At 43.2% G+C, this 15,864-nt stretch overlaps 1 protein-coding gene across 4 annotated transcripts in view; it reads left to right on the top strand.

Moving 5' to 3' along the window:
* Positions 1-12,626: 12,626 nt before the first annotated feature.
* VPS13A (vacuolar protein sorting 13 homolog A) overlaps positions 12,627-15,864 on the top strand; it is a 246,679-nt gene continuing 243,441 nt past the window's right edge. For all 4 annotated transcript variants that reach the window (XM_025360006.1, XM_025360007.1, XM_025360009.1 and 1 more), the window contains exon 1: positions 12,627-13,014. In XM_025360006.1, the coding sequence (XP_025215791.1) occupies positions 12,915-13,014 (100 nt within the window). In that variant the 5' untranslated portion in view covers positions 12,627-12,914. The remainder of the gene's footprint in view (positions 13,015-15,864) is intronic.

The raw sequence follows: 15,864 nt of genomic DNA on the forward strand, positions 1-15,864 counted from the left end.
AAAGTGCTGGGATTACATCCGTGAGCTACTGTGCCTAGTCAGTTCTTTTTACTACATTTTAAAAAACCAACTTGTGTGACAATTTGGTAATACCTCTGCTATGGCTTGAATATCCCGTTTGAAACTCATGTTGAAATTTAATCGCCATTCGTGACAGATTGAAAGGTGAGACCTTTGAGTGGTGATTGGGTCATGAGGGCAGAGCTCTCAGAATGGATTAATGCTGTTATTGAGAGAGTGGGTAAGTTATCTTGAGAAAGGGCTCCGGACAAAAGGATTAAGTGTCGACCCTATTAGTTTGTTTTATTTTTAATTTTATTTATCTTTGTTTTATCTTTCTGTCTGGTGCACTCACTTGCTACGTGATGCCTTCCGCCATGGGTTGACCTTCATCAGATGTTGGTGCCTTGCTCTTGGACTTCTCCGCCTCTAGAACTGTGAGTCAAATGATCTTCTGTTCTTTATAAATTACCCAGTCTGTGGTATTCTGTTATAGCTGCAGAAAATTGACTAAGGCAACATTTTTTTCTGTTAATTTCAATCTAAAAAATATTGTTGCCATGCTCTTTGACATAGAACTTTGATGTCTAACTTACTCATCATCTTGAATGCAGAACTACCTCAAAATGACCTTTTGGTCAGAAGGCATACCCGAGCCCACCTCTATATGGAGGTGAACTGGCTTTCTTATATTTCATTGTCAGACTACTCAGTGATCATAAAGGAAGCCAGTTGTAATGCCATCTCATTAGAGTTGATCATTATAGCAATTTGCTGTGTGCTTTAAATAGTTACACTTAAAACACTTGGTAAAATATGTAACCTTGAACTCACTACCCCTTAATACTTATCAAAAGCTTGATTGAGATAAAAAAAATTATTTTTGGAGAATTGCCTGTTGGATAAGTAGCCTACCCATTTCTCTCCATGTTAATGTATCTATCCCTATAAAAAGACAGACGGTCAGAAACATTATTACTTAAGCTCTAATATATGGCTTACCTGCCTCACCCGATTCATTTATTCAACATATATCTACTTCAGGCATGGTGCTTGGTGCTAGGGATGTAGCAATAAAGAAAATACAAATTCCCAGCACTCAGGGAGCTTGTATTCTATGAGAGGGTGTACTAACTAGTTATTGCTATATAACAAACCACTCCCAAATGCAAGGTCCTTAAAAAAAAAAAACACTCATTATTAGAATTCTTAAAACATAAGGGGCAGGTTAGGCCAATCAAAGAGACTGAGGCAACCTTGGTGACTTGGCACTGCTCCATGTATTGTTCATTGCCTAGCAGCCTAGGCCAGGCATGTTTCCATTGCAATGGCCCAGAGCGAGACAGTACGCCTAACCGTGCGAGTGCTTTCCAAGCTCTGCTTGCATCACAGCAGCTAATGTGTTATTGGCCTAAGCAAGTCACATGAATGAACGCAGAGTCAAAGAGTGAGGCGGAATGCCCCCCTTCACAATAGGGGAATGCTGCAAAGTTAAATGACCAGATACAGAGAGAGGTAAATTAATGGAATCAATGGTGAAATTATTACAGAGGGAGACAGAAAACAAGCAAATAAGTAGTGATAAGTACTGTAAGAAATAAGCAGAGTAGAAAAAAAAATAAGGAGTAGAGGAGGGATAGAGGGATAATGTTATTTTTCATAATATGTTTAAGGGAAGCTGCTTCAATTAGGAGGTATTTGAAGAGAGATCTCAATGTGAGGAGGGATCATTTGGGGGAATTTGAGGAATACAAGCTAAAAGGAACAAAACAGAAAAATAATGAAGAGAATAAACACGAGTGAAAAGACAACCTAGCTGGAAGCTATGAACTTGTATTCGCATCAGCCCATATGGTTGCCTGACCACTGCTATCCATTTGTTAAATGCATTTGCAGGAATGTGGAGAGACACTGACTTAATTTTTCTGCTCACATTGTCTACAGACCCGCTAGTCTGATGATGAGGTATCAGTAGTTAATGCGGAGGCAGTCCTCAAGTCCTCATGTTATTCTTTTTTTTTTTTTTGAGACGGAGTCTCGCTCTGCCGCCCAGGCTGGAGTGCAGTGGCCGGATCTCAGCTCACTGTAAGCTCCACCTCCCGGGTTCATGCCATTCTCCTGCCTCAGCCTCCCGAGTAGCTGGGACTACAGGCGCCCGCCACCTCGCCCGGCTAGTTTTCTGTATTTTTTAGTAGAGATGGGGTTTCACCGTGTCAGCCAGGATGGTCTTGATCTCCTGACCTCGTGATCCGCCCGTCTCGGCCTCCCAAAGTGCTGGGATTACAGGCTTGAGCCACCACGCCTGGCCTATGTTATTCTTTTCATTCCAAATGCTTTGATGAATTTTATGCAATTAGAGAAAAAGTCAGTTTGTACTGACCGCGGCCACTAAAGGACAAATTCAAATTCTATACTTCCTCAGAGACCAGCTCAAATGTCTGACATAGCCAGTGAGTAGAATTAAACCTTCTTTGTTTAGGAATTCGTCCATTAACCGTATAATGTTGAGAAAAAAACAAAGCCAAACTTGTATTCAATACCACAAAGCTGCAATCAACTGAGTCTTTCTTAAAAGGATATGAAAAGCAAGAAAATCTTTAGTATGCCATAATTAACATTCAAATGGAAGAGAAATCAATTCAGTAGTAAAAATATGTGGTTAAAAATGTCATAAGCTAACATTACTAAGTTTGATTTTCAAATCTGAAGTTTAGTTGAAAGGATGCTTAGGATTCATTTTATAAAAAATATAATTGATTTATAATCACTGTCATTTAAAATGAAAGTTTTCTTTTAAAACCGATTATTACAGTAGTTCAACTTGAATACCAATTTGGAAGAGTTTTGTATCAAAAATCCCACTAGATGGTGCTCTTTTAACTTTCTGGAAGGGAAAGTTGAGGCCATTTGAATCTCTAACTGATGCTGGAATCAGCTACTTTAACATTAATGAAAGCAAACTGGTGTATCTGACTCAGAATTTCCTTGGATATAAAAAGCAGAGTGTTTAATCTAAGAACAGTATAAATGTGATAATTGACAGAGACTACTCTTCTTTTTTTTTTTTTAGATGGAGTTTTGCTTTTGTTGCCCAGGCTGGAGTACAATGGCGCGATGTCGGCTCACTGCAATCTCTGCCTCCTGGGTTCAAGCGATTCTTTTGCCTCAGCCTCCCTGGTAGCTGAGATTACAGGAGCCTGCCACCATGCATGGTTAATCTTTGTATTTTTAGTAGAGATGGGGGTTTCACCATGTTGGCCAAGGTTGGTCTCAAACTCCTGACCTCCGGCTGATCTGCCTGCCTCGGCCTCCCAGAGTGCTAGGATACAGATGTGAGTCACCACGCCTGGCCTAGTCTTCTTAGCAGTGGAAAAACACCATGATTTCTTTCAAAGAAGAGATTCTGGGAACATTTATGTTTATGCTCTTTGGGAAGTAAGGTTTTATAAAATATGAACATTGGAAAACTTTAGACATTATCAGGTTCAACTTAGTAATTGAATTGAACTAAATAATTTAATTAGAAACATACTTCTGTTAGGGCTGGGCGTGGTGGCTCACACCTGTAAACCCAGCGCTTTGGGAGGCTGAGGTGGGCAGATCATGAGGTCAGGAGATTGAGACCATCCTGGCTAACACGGTGAAATCCCGTCTCTACTAAAAAATACAAAAAATTAGCTAGGCGTGGTGGCGGGTACCTACTGTAGTCCCAGCTACTCGGGAGGCTGAGGCAGGAGAATGGCGTGAACCCAGGAGGCGGAGCTTGCAGTGAGCCTAGATCATGCCATTGCACTCCAGCCTGGGCGACAGAGCGAGACTCTATGTCAACAAAAGAAAAAGAAAAAGAAAAAGAAAAAGAAACACACTACTGTTATACATGAGGCTTAAATGTACCAATAGCCTTTTCTGTAATTACAAATCTGTTTCTGTCTGTGATACTGTATGTAAATTCTCTCTATATAAAGTACTTAAGCTAGCTCTCCATGATGTAGAAAATATTATTTATTAATAAGTGCTGGATCATATTACAACCTCTACACATGTCTGTGTGTGCATGTGTGTACATACCAGGGAACAAGGGATTTGTTGTTTTCTCATAACGTCACATACATGTTTATTATGTCAGTAATGGTATGTCTTATCAGGATATATAGAAGTGCATAAACTTAGAAAACAGTTTTATATATAGTTCATAAAACAGCTCTTTGTAGACTAGTATATTTGCAGGCAAATAGTTATTAAATAAAGAATGTTGGCCTGGCACGGTGGCTCACACCTGTAATCCCAGCACTTTGGGAGGCCGAGGCAGGAGGATCATGACATCAGGAGTTCGAGACCACCTGGACCAACAGGGTGAAACCCCATCTCTACTAAAAATACAAAAAGTAGCTGGGCATGGTGGTGCACACCTGTAATCCCAGCTACTCAGGAGGCTGAGGCAGGAAAATCGCTTGAACCCGGGAGGCGGAGGTTGCAGTGAGCCGAGATCACACCACTGCACTCCAGCCTGGGCAACAGAGCAAGGCTCCATCTGAAAAAAAAAAAAAAAACAAAAATGCTGGCCGGGCACAGTGGCCGAGGCGGGCAGATCACCTGAGGTCAGGAGTTCAAGACTGGCATGGCTAACGTGGTGAAACCCCGTCTCTACTAAAACTACAAAAATTAGCTGGGCATGGTGGCACGTGCCTGTAATCCCACCTACCCGGGAGGCTAAGGCAGAAGAATTGCTGGAACCTGGGAGGTGGAGGCTGCAGTGAGCTTAGATCGTGTCACTGCACTCCAGCCTGGGCGACAGGGCGAGACTCGGTCTCAAAAAAAAAGAATGCTGAGATATAAACTGTGATTAAAACAATCAGGAAGTAGGATATTTGAAAGTGAGTACTTGGTTTACTTATGCATTAGTTAAGATTCTTACTGGGAATGATGTTATGTTGTGATGATAAAAGCATATACTAGAACAAGAAGAGTGTAGATATCATAGAAATACAAAAAATACTGTGTACATTTATCAAGCTAATGCATCTCCTTTGACAGTGAATCTCTATATTAATATTGAAGGAACAGTGTGCATTTAAGTACTTGGTAAGTGTTGATGTCAACTTAATTTTCTAAACAGAAGTATAAACATGAGGTTCAAATTTGCTAGTAACCTTTTTTGTTATTGAAATATATTCTCTATCTGTGACTTTTGAAACGACCCTGGGTAGACATCTCTTAGGTGAATCGAAAGAACTTACTCATACTCAGTAATAGCTAAATTCACTTTTTTTTTGTTTGTTTTTTGAGATGGAGTTTCACTCTTATTGCCCAGACTGGAGTGCAATGGCACGATCTCGGCCCACTGCACCCTCTGCCTCCCAGGTTCAAGCGATTCTCCTGCCTCAGCCTCCCAAGTAGCTGGGATAAAAGGCTTGTGCCACCACGCCCAGCTAATTTTGTGTTTTTAGTAGAGACAGGGTTTCTCCATATTGGTCAGGCTGGTCTCGAACTCCCGACCACAGGTGATCTGCCTGCCTCGGCCCCCCAAGTGCTGGGATTACATGTGTGAGCCACCGTGCCCGGCCGTTTTCTGGGTTTTTATCTTTCTTGACATCCCTACACTTTTGTTATTGCTGACCTCCCTTTCTTCCTGTAAGTCCTCTTGGATTTCTATGTCAGCCCACTCCAGGTATACTGGCTTTTGTTGTAGGTCTCTTTTCTCAAGTTCATTTTGTTTCTCCCTAAATGGATGGTTTCCTCACAGTTTAGTCCTTATTCTTTTGCTTTTCTTTACAATTCTTTACTCCAAAGTGTCATCCATACATTAAGTATCAAGGTTGCTTCTGTGTAGGGAGCCTCAAGCAGTCATCTCTTATTCTAGACTCTCATTGGAACCCCATTCCTTAATTTCTAACTAACACTAGACATTTCCTCCTGAGTGACTATTTACTCTCCGTCCCGAATATTTTCCGCTAGATTTCAAGTCTCATGGAACCTAAAACTAAAACTCTTTATCATCTCCTATAAAACCAATGTCTTGTTTTCATGTTTCAGTTGCTCTATATGATACAACCTTATTATATTTACCTCATCTACCACACTTAATCAATTTTGAAGGCTCTAAATTCCACGTTTATGACCTCCATCACATCAATGTCTTTCTATTCATTTGAATTGCGTTGGCCTAGTTGAGATCTCTAATTACCTACTGCCTAAATCTCCGTAATGGACTTTTCGCTGCTCTTTAACTCTGGGACTTTCTCACCCCACCCCATCCTGGTCAGTGCTTCCCACTTGTATGTTTTATTTCACTTGCATTAACAGATAAGTAGGGGAGGGTAGGTGAGGCAGAGTGACAGTGGCTGGCCTTAGAACTGCACATTGACGTGTGGTCCGGGCTCTGGGGAAGGGCTTAACAGAAATAGCAATACACACATGGTCACACAGCTTCCAGTTGAGTCAATGGTTCACAAAGGAGGGAAAGAAATCAGAGGCAGGAAATCAAGATCAGGGTCAATATTTGAAAGTCCAGAGAGGAAGAGAGTTCATTTCTGGAAGGTCTTTCACATCCTGTCTAAATCAATATTGGCTCACAAATGGAGACGTTGGGCTGAACAAACAAGGAGGGGCAGTGGTATCAGTGGGTTCAGTTCAGAGTGAGCTACCTAACCCCACTGCCCCGTGCCACAGGACAATTAAGAACAGACTCTCAGCACGTCACATGCACAGCCCAACTTCTCCATCCTTCACCTGGACCTACTTCACACTTCGCTGCTTGACCTGTTCTTGATTATCCGAACCTTTGACCCTTGGACTCATTACCTATTTATAGACTGGCAGTTGTTGCCTGTCCTGACACTTAAGCAGCTCTCTGGCCCTGAGCCTGGCTTCCCTCCTCAGTCATAATTTGAATTTACTCCCTTTGATGACATGGCTTCCCTCTCTCAGCCAAACATCTCCCTTGCTACAGACTCAGCTGCAGGCCCCAACTCCCCTTTTATAGATATAGGTACGTACAGAACTGTTAACTAGATAAGTAATTAAGTAGTGAAAAGGTAGAGAGAGAATTCTGAGGTACTGAGGAGGCAGTTACTGCAAAAAGCAGATACAACCCCAAGGTTTGAGTGAGCAAAGGGACAGACTTGGAAATTTAGAAGAGGGGCCCTCAAACTGAAACTCAGACTTCTGAGGCGAGGGGATGCTTGACTGGCCCCTGTGACTCTGAGTTCTGAGAAGCAAACTTCTAAGAATGGAGAACAATGAGGTTGGTTCTGACTGTTTTAAGATGGTGAGGTAATGCTGATTCTGAAGTGTTGGAGAGAATGCAAGCCAGATTAAGGTGCTGTTAAAGTGATATGGCAGAGCATAACTGCTGGCTACCTGAGACTGAGAGGTCAGGAAAGACCTCACCTCTATGATGAGGTGATATCTGGGCACAAAACTGAATAACAAGGAATCAGCTTTTAATATCAGTCATGTTAAAATCTGAGATCAAAAGCACTGATGGACATCAGTATTTGGTACCCTCTTTTTCTGGGAAGAGCGCAGCTGTTTTAAGTATTTAGAGTCAGAGGAAGGTGCTTGAGAGTCCCTTATTGTACATCCCTCTTTCTAGTATTTTACTGGGATCACAGCATAATCGATATTTTAGTACATGCTGGTAAGGTACCACATTCAGATACTTTTCTTTCTTGAATATTTTTACCAAGCACCCTGTGCAGGGATATTAAATTGTCATGTAGAAGCTCTTAACTCTCAGGCTTATCTCATCCTCTGGGGCAGCCCCTAGTTGACTTCGTCTCAGCAAACCCTTTAAAAATTATTTTAAAAATAATTATAGTTTGATAGAAAGTTGGAAAAAAATCTATAGGGAGGTCCCATATACCCTTCACTCCAGTTTTCCTGAGTGGTAACATCTTATATAACTATAATGCAATATCACAATAAGGAAAAATAAAGATATTGGTACTATCCATGGAGCTTGTTCAGATTTCTCCACTTTTATATGCACTTATGTGTGTGTGTGTGTGTAGTTTAATGCAATGTTATATAACCACTGGGACAATCAAGATACATAAACATGTATCATAAACATAAAGCTCCTTCCTGCTCTCCATATGTAGCCACACCTATCCATCCTACTTATACCTACCCTCTGGCAACAACTAATTTGTTCTCCATCTCTATAAATTTGTTACTTCAAGAATGTTTCACAAATACAATCATACAGGTTTTCACTCAGCGTGATTCCCCTGAGATCCATCCAAGTTATTGCATGTATCCATAGTTCACCTTTTTTATTGCTGAGTATTCCACAGTGTGGACACACCACAGTTTAACCATTCACCAGTTGAGAACAATTTGGGCTGTTTCCAAGTTTTGGCTATTCATGTATAGGTTTTTGTGAGATCTATAAGATTTCATTTCTCTGGGATAAATGTCTGGGAGTGCAATTGCTGGGTCATATAGTAAATGCATGTTTAGTTTTTGTGGCAACTGCCACAATTGTTCTCCAGAGCGCTTAACTATTTCACAATCCCACCTCCAGTGAATAAATGATCCAGTTTCTCAGTATCCTAACCAGCCTTGGTTTTGTCACTATTATTTTTTACAACCATTCTGATAGGTATAATATGATAAGATATCCTGACATCTCATTGTGGTTTTACTTTTCATTTCCCCAATGGTAATGATGTTGCACATGTTTTCATGTGCTTATTTCCATCTGTATATACTCTTCAGGAAATGTCTGCTCATATATTTTGGTAGGCTTTTGAGAGTTCACATCCATGTCTATCAATTATCCAATAAGGTTCAGATCCTGCTCACAGCAATTCATCAATGTGCATACATAGTTTCCCCAGAGAGTTATAACATAACACACAACATAATAGCATTTCTGATACATCATTCTTCACCAGCTTAGAAGGGCAAAATACATGCTCACTATAAAAAATTAAACTTGAAAGAACAGAAAAAGACACACATTGCCAAAAGTCTCACCATATAGAGATAACCACTGTTAATATTTGGTGAGCATACTTCTAGATTTCTTTCTGTATGTAAATGCTCTGCACACTTAAAAACTCATCATTTTATGTAATTAGTGGGATACTATTCTGCACCTTGTTTCTCATAAGCATATATTATTGACATCCTTCCACACTAGTATAGACTTTCATTATCATCTTAGTGCCTGTATAGTAACCCACTATGTGTGTATGTTTACTTAACTAGTTTCCCTATTAACAGATATTTAGGTCGTTTCCATTTCTTTTTGCTATTATAAACAATGCTTTAAATAATGTTCTTGGCTGGGTGTGGTGGCTTATGCCTGTAATCCCAGCACTTTGGGAGGCCAAGGTGGGTGGATCACTTGAGGTCAGGCGCTGGAGACCAGCCTGGCCAACATGGGGAAACCCCAACTCTACTAAAAATACAAAAATTAGCTGGGCGTGGTGGCCCTCGACTGTAATTCCAGCTACTTGGAGGCTGAGGCAGGAGAATCACTTAAACCCTCCTGGGAGCGGAGGGTGCAGTGAGTCAAGATTGCACCATTGCACTCCAGCCTGGGTGACAAGAGCGAGACTCTGTCTCAAAAAAAAAAAAAAAGTTCTTATGGGAATAACTTTTTGGATTTTTATAATTATTTTCTTAGGGTAAATCTGTAGAAGTGGGATTGCTGAATTGGAATTGGTCATATATACATGTACATATGTACACTGATATATATACACATATGTACTGTGTCAGTTTGTAAATGTTTAGGAACTGCCTTTTAGAAAGATTGTGTCAATTTACATTTTCCTCTGCCCTGCTTAAGATTTTCTTTTGTTTGTTTGTTTGTTTTTCTGAGATGGAATTTTGCTCTTGTTGTCCAGGCTGGAGTGCAATGGTGTGATCTTGGCTCACTGAAACCTCTGCCTCCTGGGTTCAAGCAATTCTCCTGCCTCAGCCTCCTGACTAGCTGGGATTACAGGTGCCTGCCACCATGCCTGGTTAATTTTTTTATTTTTATTTTTTAATTTTTAGTAGAGATGAGGTTTTCACCATGTTGACCAGGCTGGTCTCAAACTCCTGACTTCAGGTGATCCACCTGCCCCGGTCTCCCAAAGTGCTGGGATTACAGGCGTGAGCCACTGTGCCCGGCCTTAAGATTCTTATAAGGTTTTTACCTTTTTGCTTGTATTCCCCTTCCAGTGATTTTTTCTCTTTTTATTAAGGATTGGAACACACAGTCCAAATAAATTTATTTATTTACTAATTATTTTTTCACTGTGTCACCCAGTGTGCAGTGGCACCATCATAGTTTACTGCAGCCCTGAACTCCTGGGCTCAAGAGATCCTCTCTGTCACCCTTCGAGTAGCTGGGACTACAGGCATGTGCCATCATGCCAAGCTCCAAATAACTTTTTATTGTTTAAAAATTTTAAATTTTAAAGCATAAACAGATGGAGCACAGGGCTCTGTGAAGTTAGATTACTAAAAGTCCCATACCTATAAAACGGCTATCTTCTGCACCTGTTCCTCCAGGACACCTGCTTCAACAGCTTTGTGGTGTGCTTCAACAGCTTTGTTATCTGGCCATCTAGCCTGCTCCCACAATGCCCATGGGGAATGATAAAGACAAGCAGCCCACAAATGACATTTACTTGTGGACAAAAGAATTAAGATCAGGAGAAAAAAAAATTCCAAGATTACTACCAGCATGCCAAAATTTTAAAGACGAAGAGCGGTGGCATGGAAACTATACATAAAACTGCAAATCCTACTTGCAAAGTTAGAGATTTATTATAAAGTTAGATGATAATTGCAATTTGGGGTCATTCAGATGCTCTCCCCCTCTTTTTGTTTCTCATTTGATCAAAGAATGCAGTATAGCATTTTAATTGTGATCTAGAGAAAGAATAACTTACACTGACATACGTCCTAATTTGAAACTCGAGCTTTATAGTAGTCCTTGGGCGTATTTTTCAAGGTACAACAGAAATTTGGTTTGTTGGTTTAATGAGCATACCTTTTACATGGTGATGTTAATATATTTTTGCTTACAAACTTCCTTAGATGGATTAAGCAATACAAAGACTGAATGCAAAATATTGTCTTTCAGTATTTACGAAGCAAGTTCATGTACATCTAACACTAGATAAGAATTCGGTTACAGTATGCATCCACTTATTTCTAACGCTTCCTCAGCAGAATTTTTTCATTGCTTTATGCTTATACCTCTAACTTTTCAGCAACATCCCTTCCCCTTCCTCACTTCCATAAAATTTTCCTAGATTGTAGAAAACTAATATGAAAGCGTTTGCAAGATACTTAAGATGTATTTTTGGAGTTCTGGAAATTCTTTTAACTTTGAATTTGTAGTGCTAGATATAACAGTGGAATTTTGCAGCTTCTGTGTATCTGGCTTCTTATTAATAGCGCGATGGCAAAATGCCTCATTATGTACAGCTCTTCCCTTTCCTAGGTATTTTAGCCTCTATTAGTTTCTCCGTGCAGGTGTTCTGAAGTAGATTGTTAGCTGAATGCAAGAGAAGCAGGAGGGGTGGCGGCCAATCAGAAGGGTCAGGTTCCAGTTCTTACACAGAACATTGGTTGTATGACCTTGCACACATCCCTAACATTTCAGTTTCATTATATTTAAGACTAAGAGGTTGGAGACCTCATAAAGGTCCTTCAAATATAAAATTATATGAAAATCATTCATAAACTCATGTCAAAATTTATAGTTTTTGTCAGGCATTCTACTTGCAAAGGCACACCTTAAACATTTAATTTTGAAAAATCTGGTGACTATGCACAAAAAGTCGTAAAATGACACAGGAATTAATAGAAATCAATCATTATTCCTTTAATGTGCAAAGAGAAAACGCTCAATGTACACTTTTTCGGTCCTGAAGATGATTAATTACAGTTCTCTAAACCTCACATTTAGCCTGTGACCTCAGGCCTTTGGGATTACTTCTAAATAAGACCAAACGGGTCGAAAGAGCTGTAATTGTAATTTATTTTAGGTCAGTGGTTCGGTGGAGGCTTAGGGGTCAGGGGTCCAGCACTCCCAGTATTTCTTGGAGGGTGTTCAGTAGTTTCCAGACCGGCTGACTCTAACTCTTATCTGCAGGGAAGCGTGTCACTCTTTGGAATGAAAGACGGCTCCGCATAAACGACTTGACCAAAAATGGGTGCTCATCTCAGATGCGGGGCAGGGACTATGTAATTCCATCCTCGACTCGCAGCAGGAAGTTAAGTCCTCCTAAAGGCCAGGCGGGAGGTTACAGGCGCCGAGACACCCAGGCTTACTGGACCCTCCCAGCCTGTAATAATGGGGGGAGATGCTCCCTGGGACAGCCCCCTGGAAGCCTCCGGCAACTGGGCTGGGATCTGCCCACTCTTACTCAGGGGCGAGCCCTCTCGTACGCTTGGAGGCGGCCACCACCTTCTAGGGGGAGGGGCGTTCCCTTCCGGCGTAACCGCCCCGCACCCGCCCCGTTCCGGGGGGCCGTTGGGGACTCTGATCTGCAGGAGGGGGCGGGGGCGGAAAAAATCCGGTAGCTCCAGGCCGGTGTCCGGTTGCCAGGCAATGGGGAGGAGGCGGGGCCGACAGGAAAGAGGAGCCGTGCTCGGCGCGAATAGGGAACCCTCCAGAGCTGCGGCCGCGCAGCCGCCTTTCTTCCCTCTCGGGGCTGCGCGCCCAGGTCTGCGCCGCGCTCCGCCTCCAGTCGAGCACAGACCTGCGCACGCGTCGTGAGAGCGGCCAGCTCTGTCCCTCGCTGAGCTCGCGCTGGGGCTGCGCGTCTGGCCAGTGGGGGCGCCGCAGCCGGAGCCGCCCCGGAGCCGGTGAACCGAACGGCCTCAAGGGAGGGGCGTGGGGAAGGCGGCGGGAGGAGGAGCGCACGGGCCGGCCGCCGTGCCCACCACGGCTGAGGAGCATGGTTTTCGAGTCGGTGGTCGTGGACGTATTGAACCGGTTCTTGGGGGACTATGTGGTGGACCTGGACACGTCCCAGCTCTCTCTGGGCATCTGGAAAGGTAAAGAGGCCGCCGCCGCTCCCCGGCCTCTCCTGCCTCCGGGCCATTTCTCTGCCCGAGCGGGCTCCGGCGTTCTCGGGGCTTCGAGCACCTTGCTCGCCGGGTGCAGCCACCTGCCGCCGCCAGCCTCCGGGTCAAGTTACGTAAAGCCGGGCGGCAGTTCCCGGGCCTCCCCCCTCGAGTTGTTTATATTTTGCGGGGAAGGAGAGGGTTACGAGTGCGGAATGAAAAGGTTTGTATTTTCTGAGCGGAGCGAACCTGCAGTGGGCTCCGTGGGTCTGGCGTTCAAGTCCTGGCGAGGGGCCCTTCTCTACCCTTGGCCCCGCGCGGTCCAGCTTTAGCCGCGCGGGGCGAGGAATCGAGACGACGCCCTCCTGGGCTGGGTCCCATCCCTGTCCTTTGCCCCCCTGGGGTTATGAGGGAGGCCCCAGAAAGCCCCCGCGTGTTGCATGCTGCCTCGCAAGTGAAGGCAGGGCGCTGTGACCTGGGACGCCCGCTTCCTAGCTTCCGCAGCCTCCGTTCCCGGCTAGACCCGTGGTGCTTTCTGCTCTCCCGCTTCCGGCTGTAGGACCCGGACGCCGGCTCTCTCGCCTGGGTTCGGCCGATAACAAAAAGGAAACTCACGTGTAGAGTAACTCAGAAAGTTGTTTGTGTGGTTGCAGTTGACAGCCTGACCCAGGAACGTGTCACATTTTCAAGGCTTCAGGATATGTGGGTCAGAGTGAATTGCCGAATTTTAAAGAAAAACCAAGGCGTGCGGTGCAACGTCTCAGACCTGCAAAAGACCGGACTGAGCGGGGCCCTACGCTGCCTAGGTGGTGAAGGACCGAGCTTTCCTTGTGTCCGTTTAGTTTGGCGTTCTGCCTTACTGAGAGCCTCATTTTTAATGTTTCCATCTGTTTTTGTATTATTCTCTTGTTTATTTTAAACACCCGCTAGACATTAGATTCCTTTATGAAATGAATTTCCCAGGCTACAGTGAGGGTTAATTTTGTGTGTGAGTAGTGTGTTTAAATATATATTTAAAGTAATTTTAACTATTCTTGTCTATGCACACACTTCCAGCCTTCTTCTAAAATGCTTATCTCGACTCTTGTCGTTTATGAGATGATGTAAACAGGTAATTTAGTTTGATTTTAAAGAATGTTACTACGGTGGGGACCTAGTGTCATGATGGAGAGTGAGTGGACTACAAAAACTAGGGTCATAGCGATAGCTGCTCAGCCTGTGTGATTAGTACGAGAAACTTGCAGACTGTTTATGCAGCTTCTTAGTTGCAAAGTGAAAATGAAATTTGTCTCCCATCTACCTCAGAAGGAAGCCTTAAGAATACTTGAGGTGAACTTTGATCTGTAGTGGAACCTTGCTTCTGCACTCAGGGTGGAGGTTTGTTTAGAGTGTGACTAATCAACTTATTTATTTAAAATTTACATGCAGTAAAATTCACTCTTGTGATACAGTTCTTGACAAATGCTAAGAGGCATGTATCTACCACCACAATAATGACACATAAAAGTTTCACCAAGCCTCCCGAATTCTCTCAGCTGCTCCTTTGTAGTTGACCTCACGCCGCCTCCTGGCAACCAGTCATCCGTTTCTATCCCTCTGTTTTTTTTGTTTTTTGGTTTTTTTTTTGTTTTTTGAGACGAGTCTCGCCCTGTCGCCCAGGCTGCAGTGGCGCGATTTGAGCTCACCGCAACCTCCGCCTCTCGGGTTCAAGCAATTCTCGTGTCTCAGCCTCCTGAGTAGCTGCGACTACAGGCGCGTGCCACCATGCCCGGCTAATTTTTTGTATTTTTAGTAGAGACTGGGTTTTACTGTGTTAGCCAGGATGTCTCCATCTCCTGACCTCGTGATGCGCCCGCCTCGGCCTCCCAAAGTGCTGGAATTATAGACGTGAGCCACCGCACCCAGCCCCATCCCTCTAGTTTTTTTTTTTCCAGAGTGCATATAAATGGAATTATATGGTATGTAGCTTTTTGGGTCTGGGTTTAATTCGTCCATTTATCGCATACATTAGTGAATTTCATTTCTGTTTTTTTGAGTAGTGTTTCATTCTGTGGATGGACTGTATGTTTGTTTGGTTTTGAGAGAGAGTCTCACTCTGTCGCTCAGGCTGGAGTGCAGTGGCACAATCTTTGCTCACTGCAACCTCCGCCTCTCAGGTTCAAGTGATTCTTGTGCCTCAGCCTCATGGATAGCTGGGACTACGGGCGCGCCACCACGTCCCGCTAATTTTTGTATTTTCAGTAGAGACGGGGTTTTGCCATGTTGGCCAGGCTGGTCTCAAACTCCTGACCTCAAGCGATCCGCCTGCCGCTGCCTCCTAAAGGGCTGGGATTACAGGCATGAGCCACTGCGCCCGCCTAACTGTAAGTATTTATCTGTTTGATGGTTGAAGGATATTTCAGTTTTTGGAGGTTATGAATAAAGCTGTCATAAACATCCATGTACAGGTGTTTGTGTGAATATAATTGTTATTTCTCTTGGATAAATACCTAAGAGTGGGATTGCAGGTTCATTTTAAATTGGGTTGTACGGTTTTTTTTGTTTTTGTTTTTGATTGAGATTTAATTCATATACCACAAATTTCACCCTTTTAATATGTACAATTCAGTGTTTTTTAGTATAGTCACAAAAATGTACAACCATCACCATTCTCTCGTTCCAGAACATTTCGGCACCCCAGAATTAAACCTCATGCCCATTAGGAGTGACTCCCAATTTCCTCCCACTTCTCACTACTGCACCTCTGGCAACCACTAACCTACTTTCCGTCTTTATGGATTTGGTAATTCTGGACGTTTCATTTAAGTGGAATTATATAATATATGGCCTTTTGTTTCTGGC

Source organism: Theropithecus gelada, chromosome 15 (assembly GCF_003255815.1).
Source record: "Theropithecus gelada isolate Dixy chromosome 15, Tgel_1.0, whole genome shotgun sequence".
Lineage (NCBI taxonomy): Eukaryota > Metazoa > Chordata > Mammalia > Primates > Cercopithecidae > Theropithecus > Theropithecus gelada.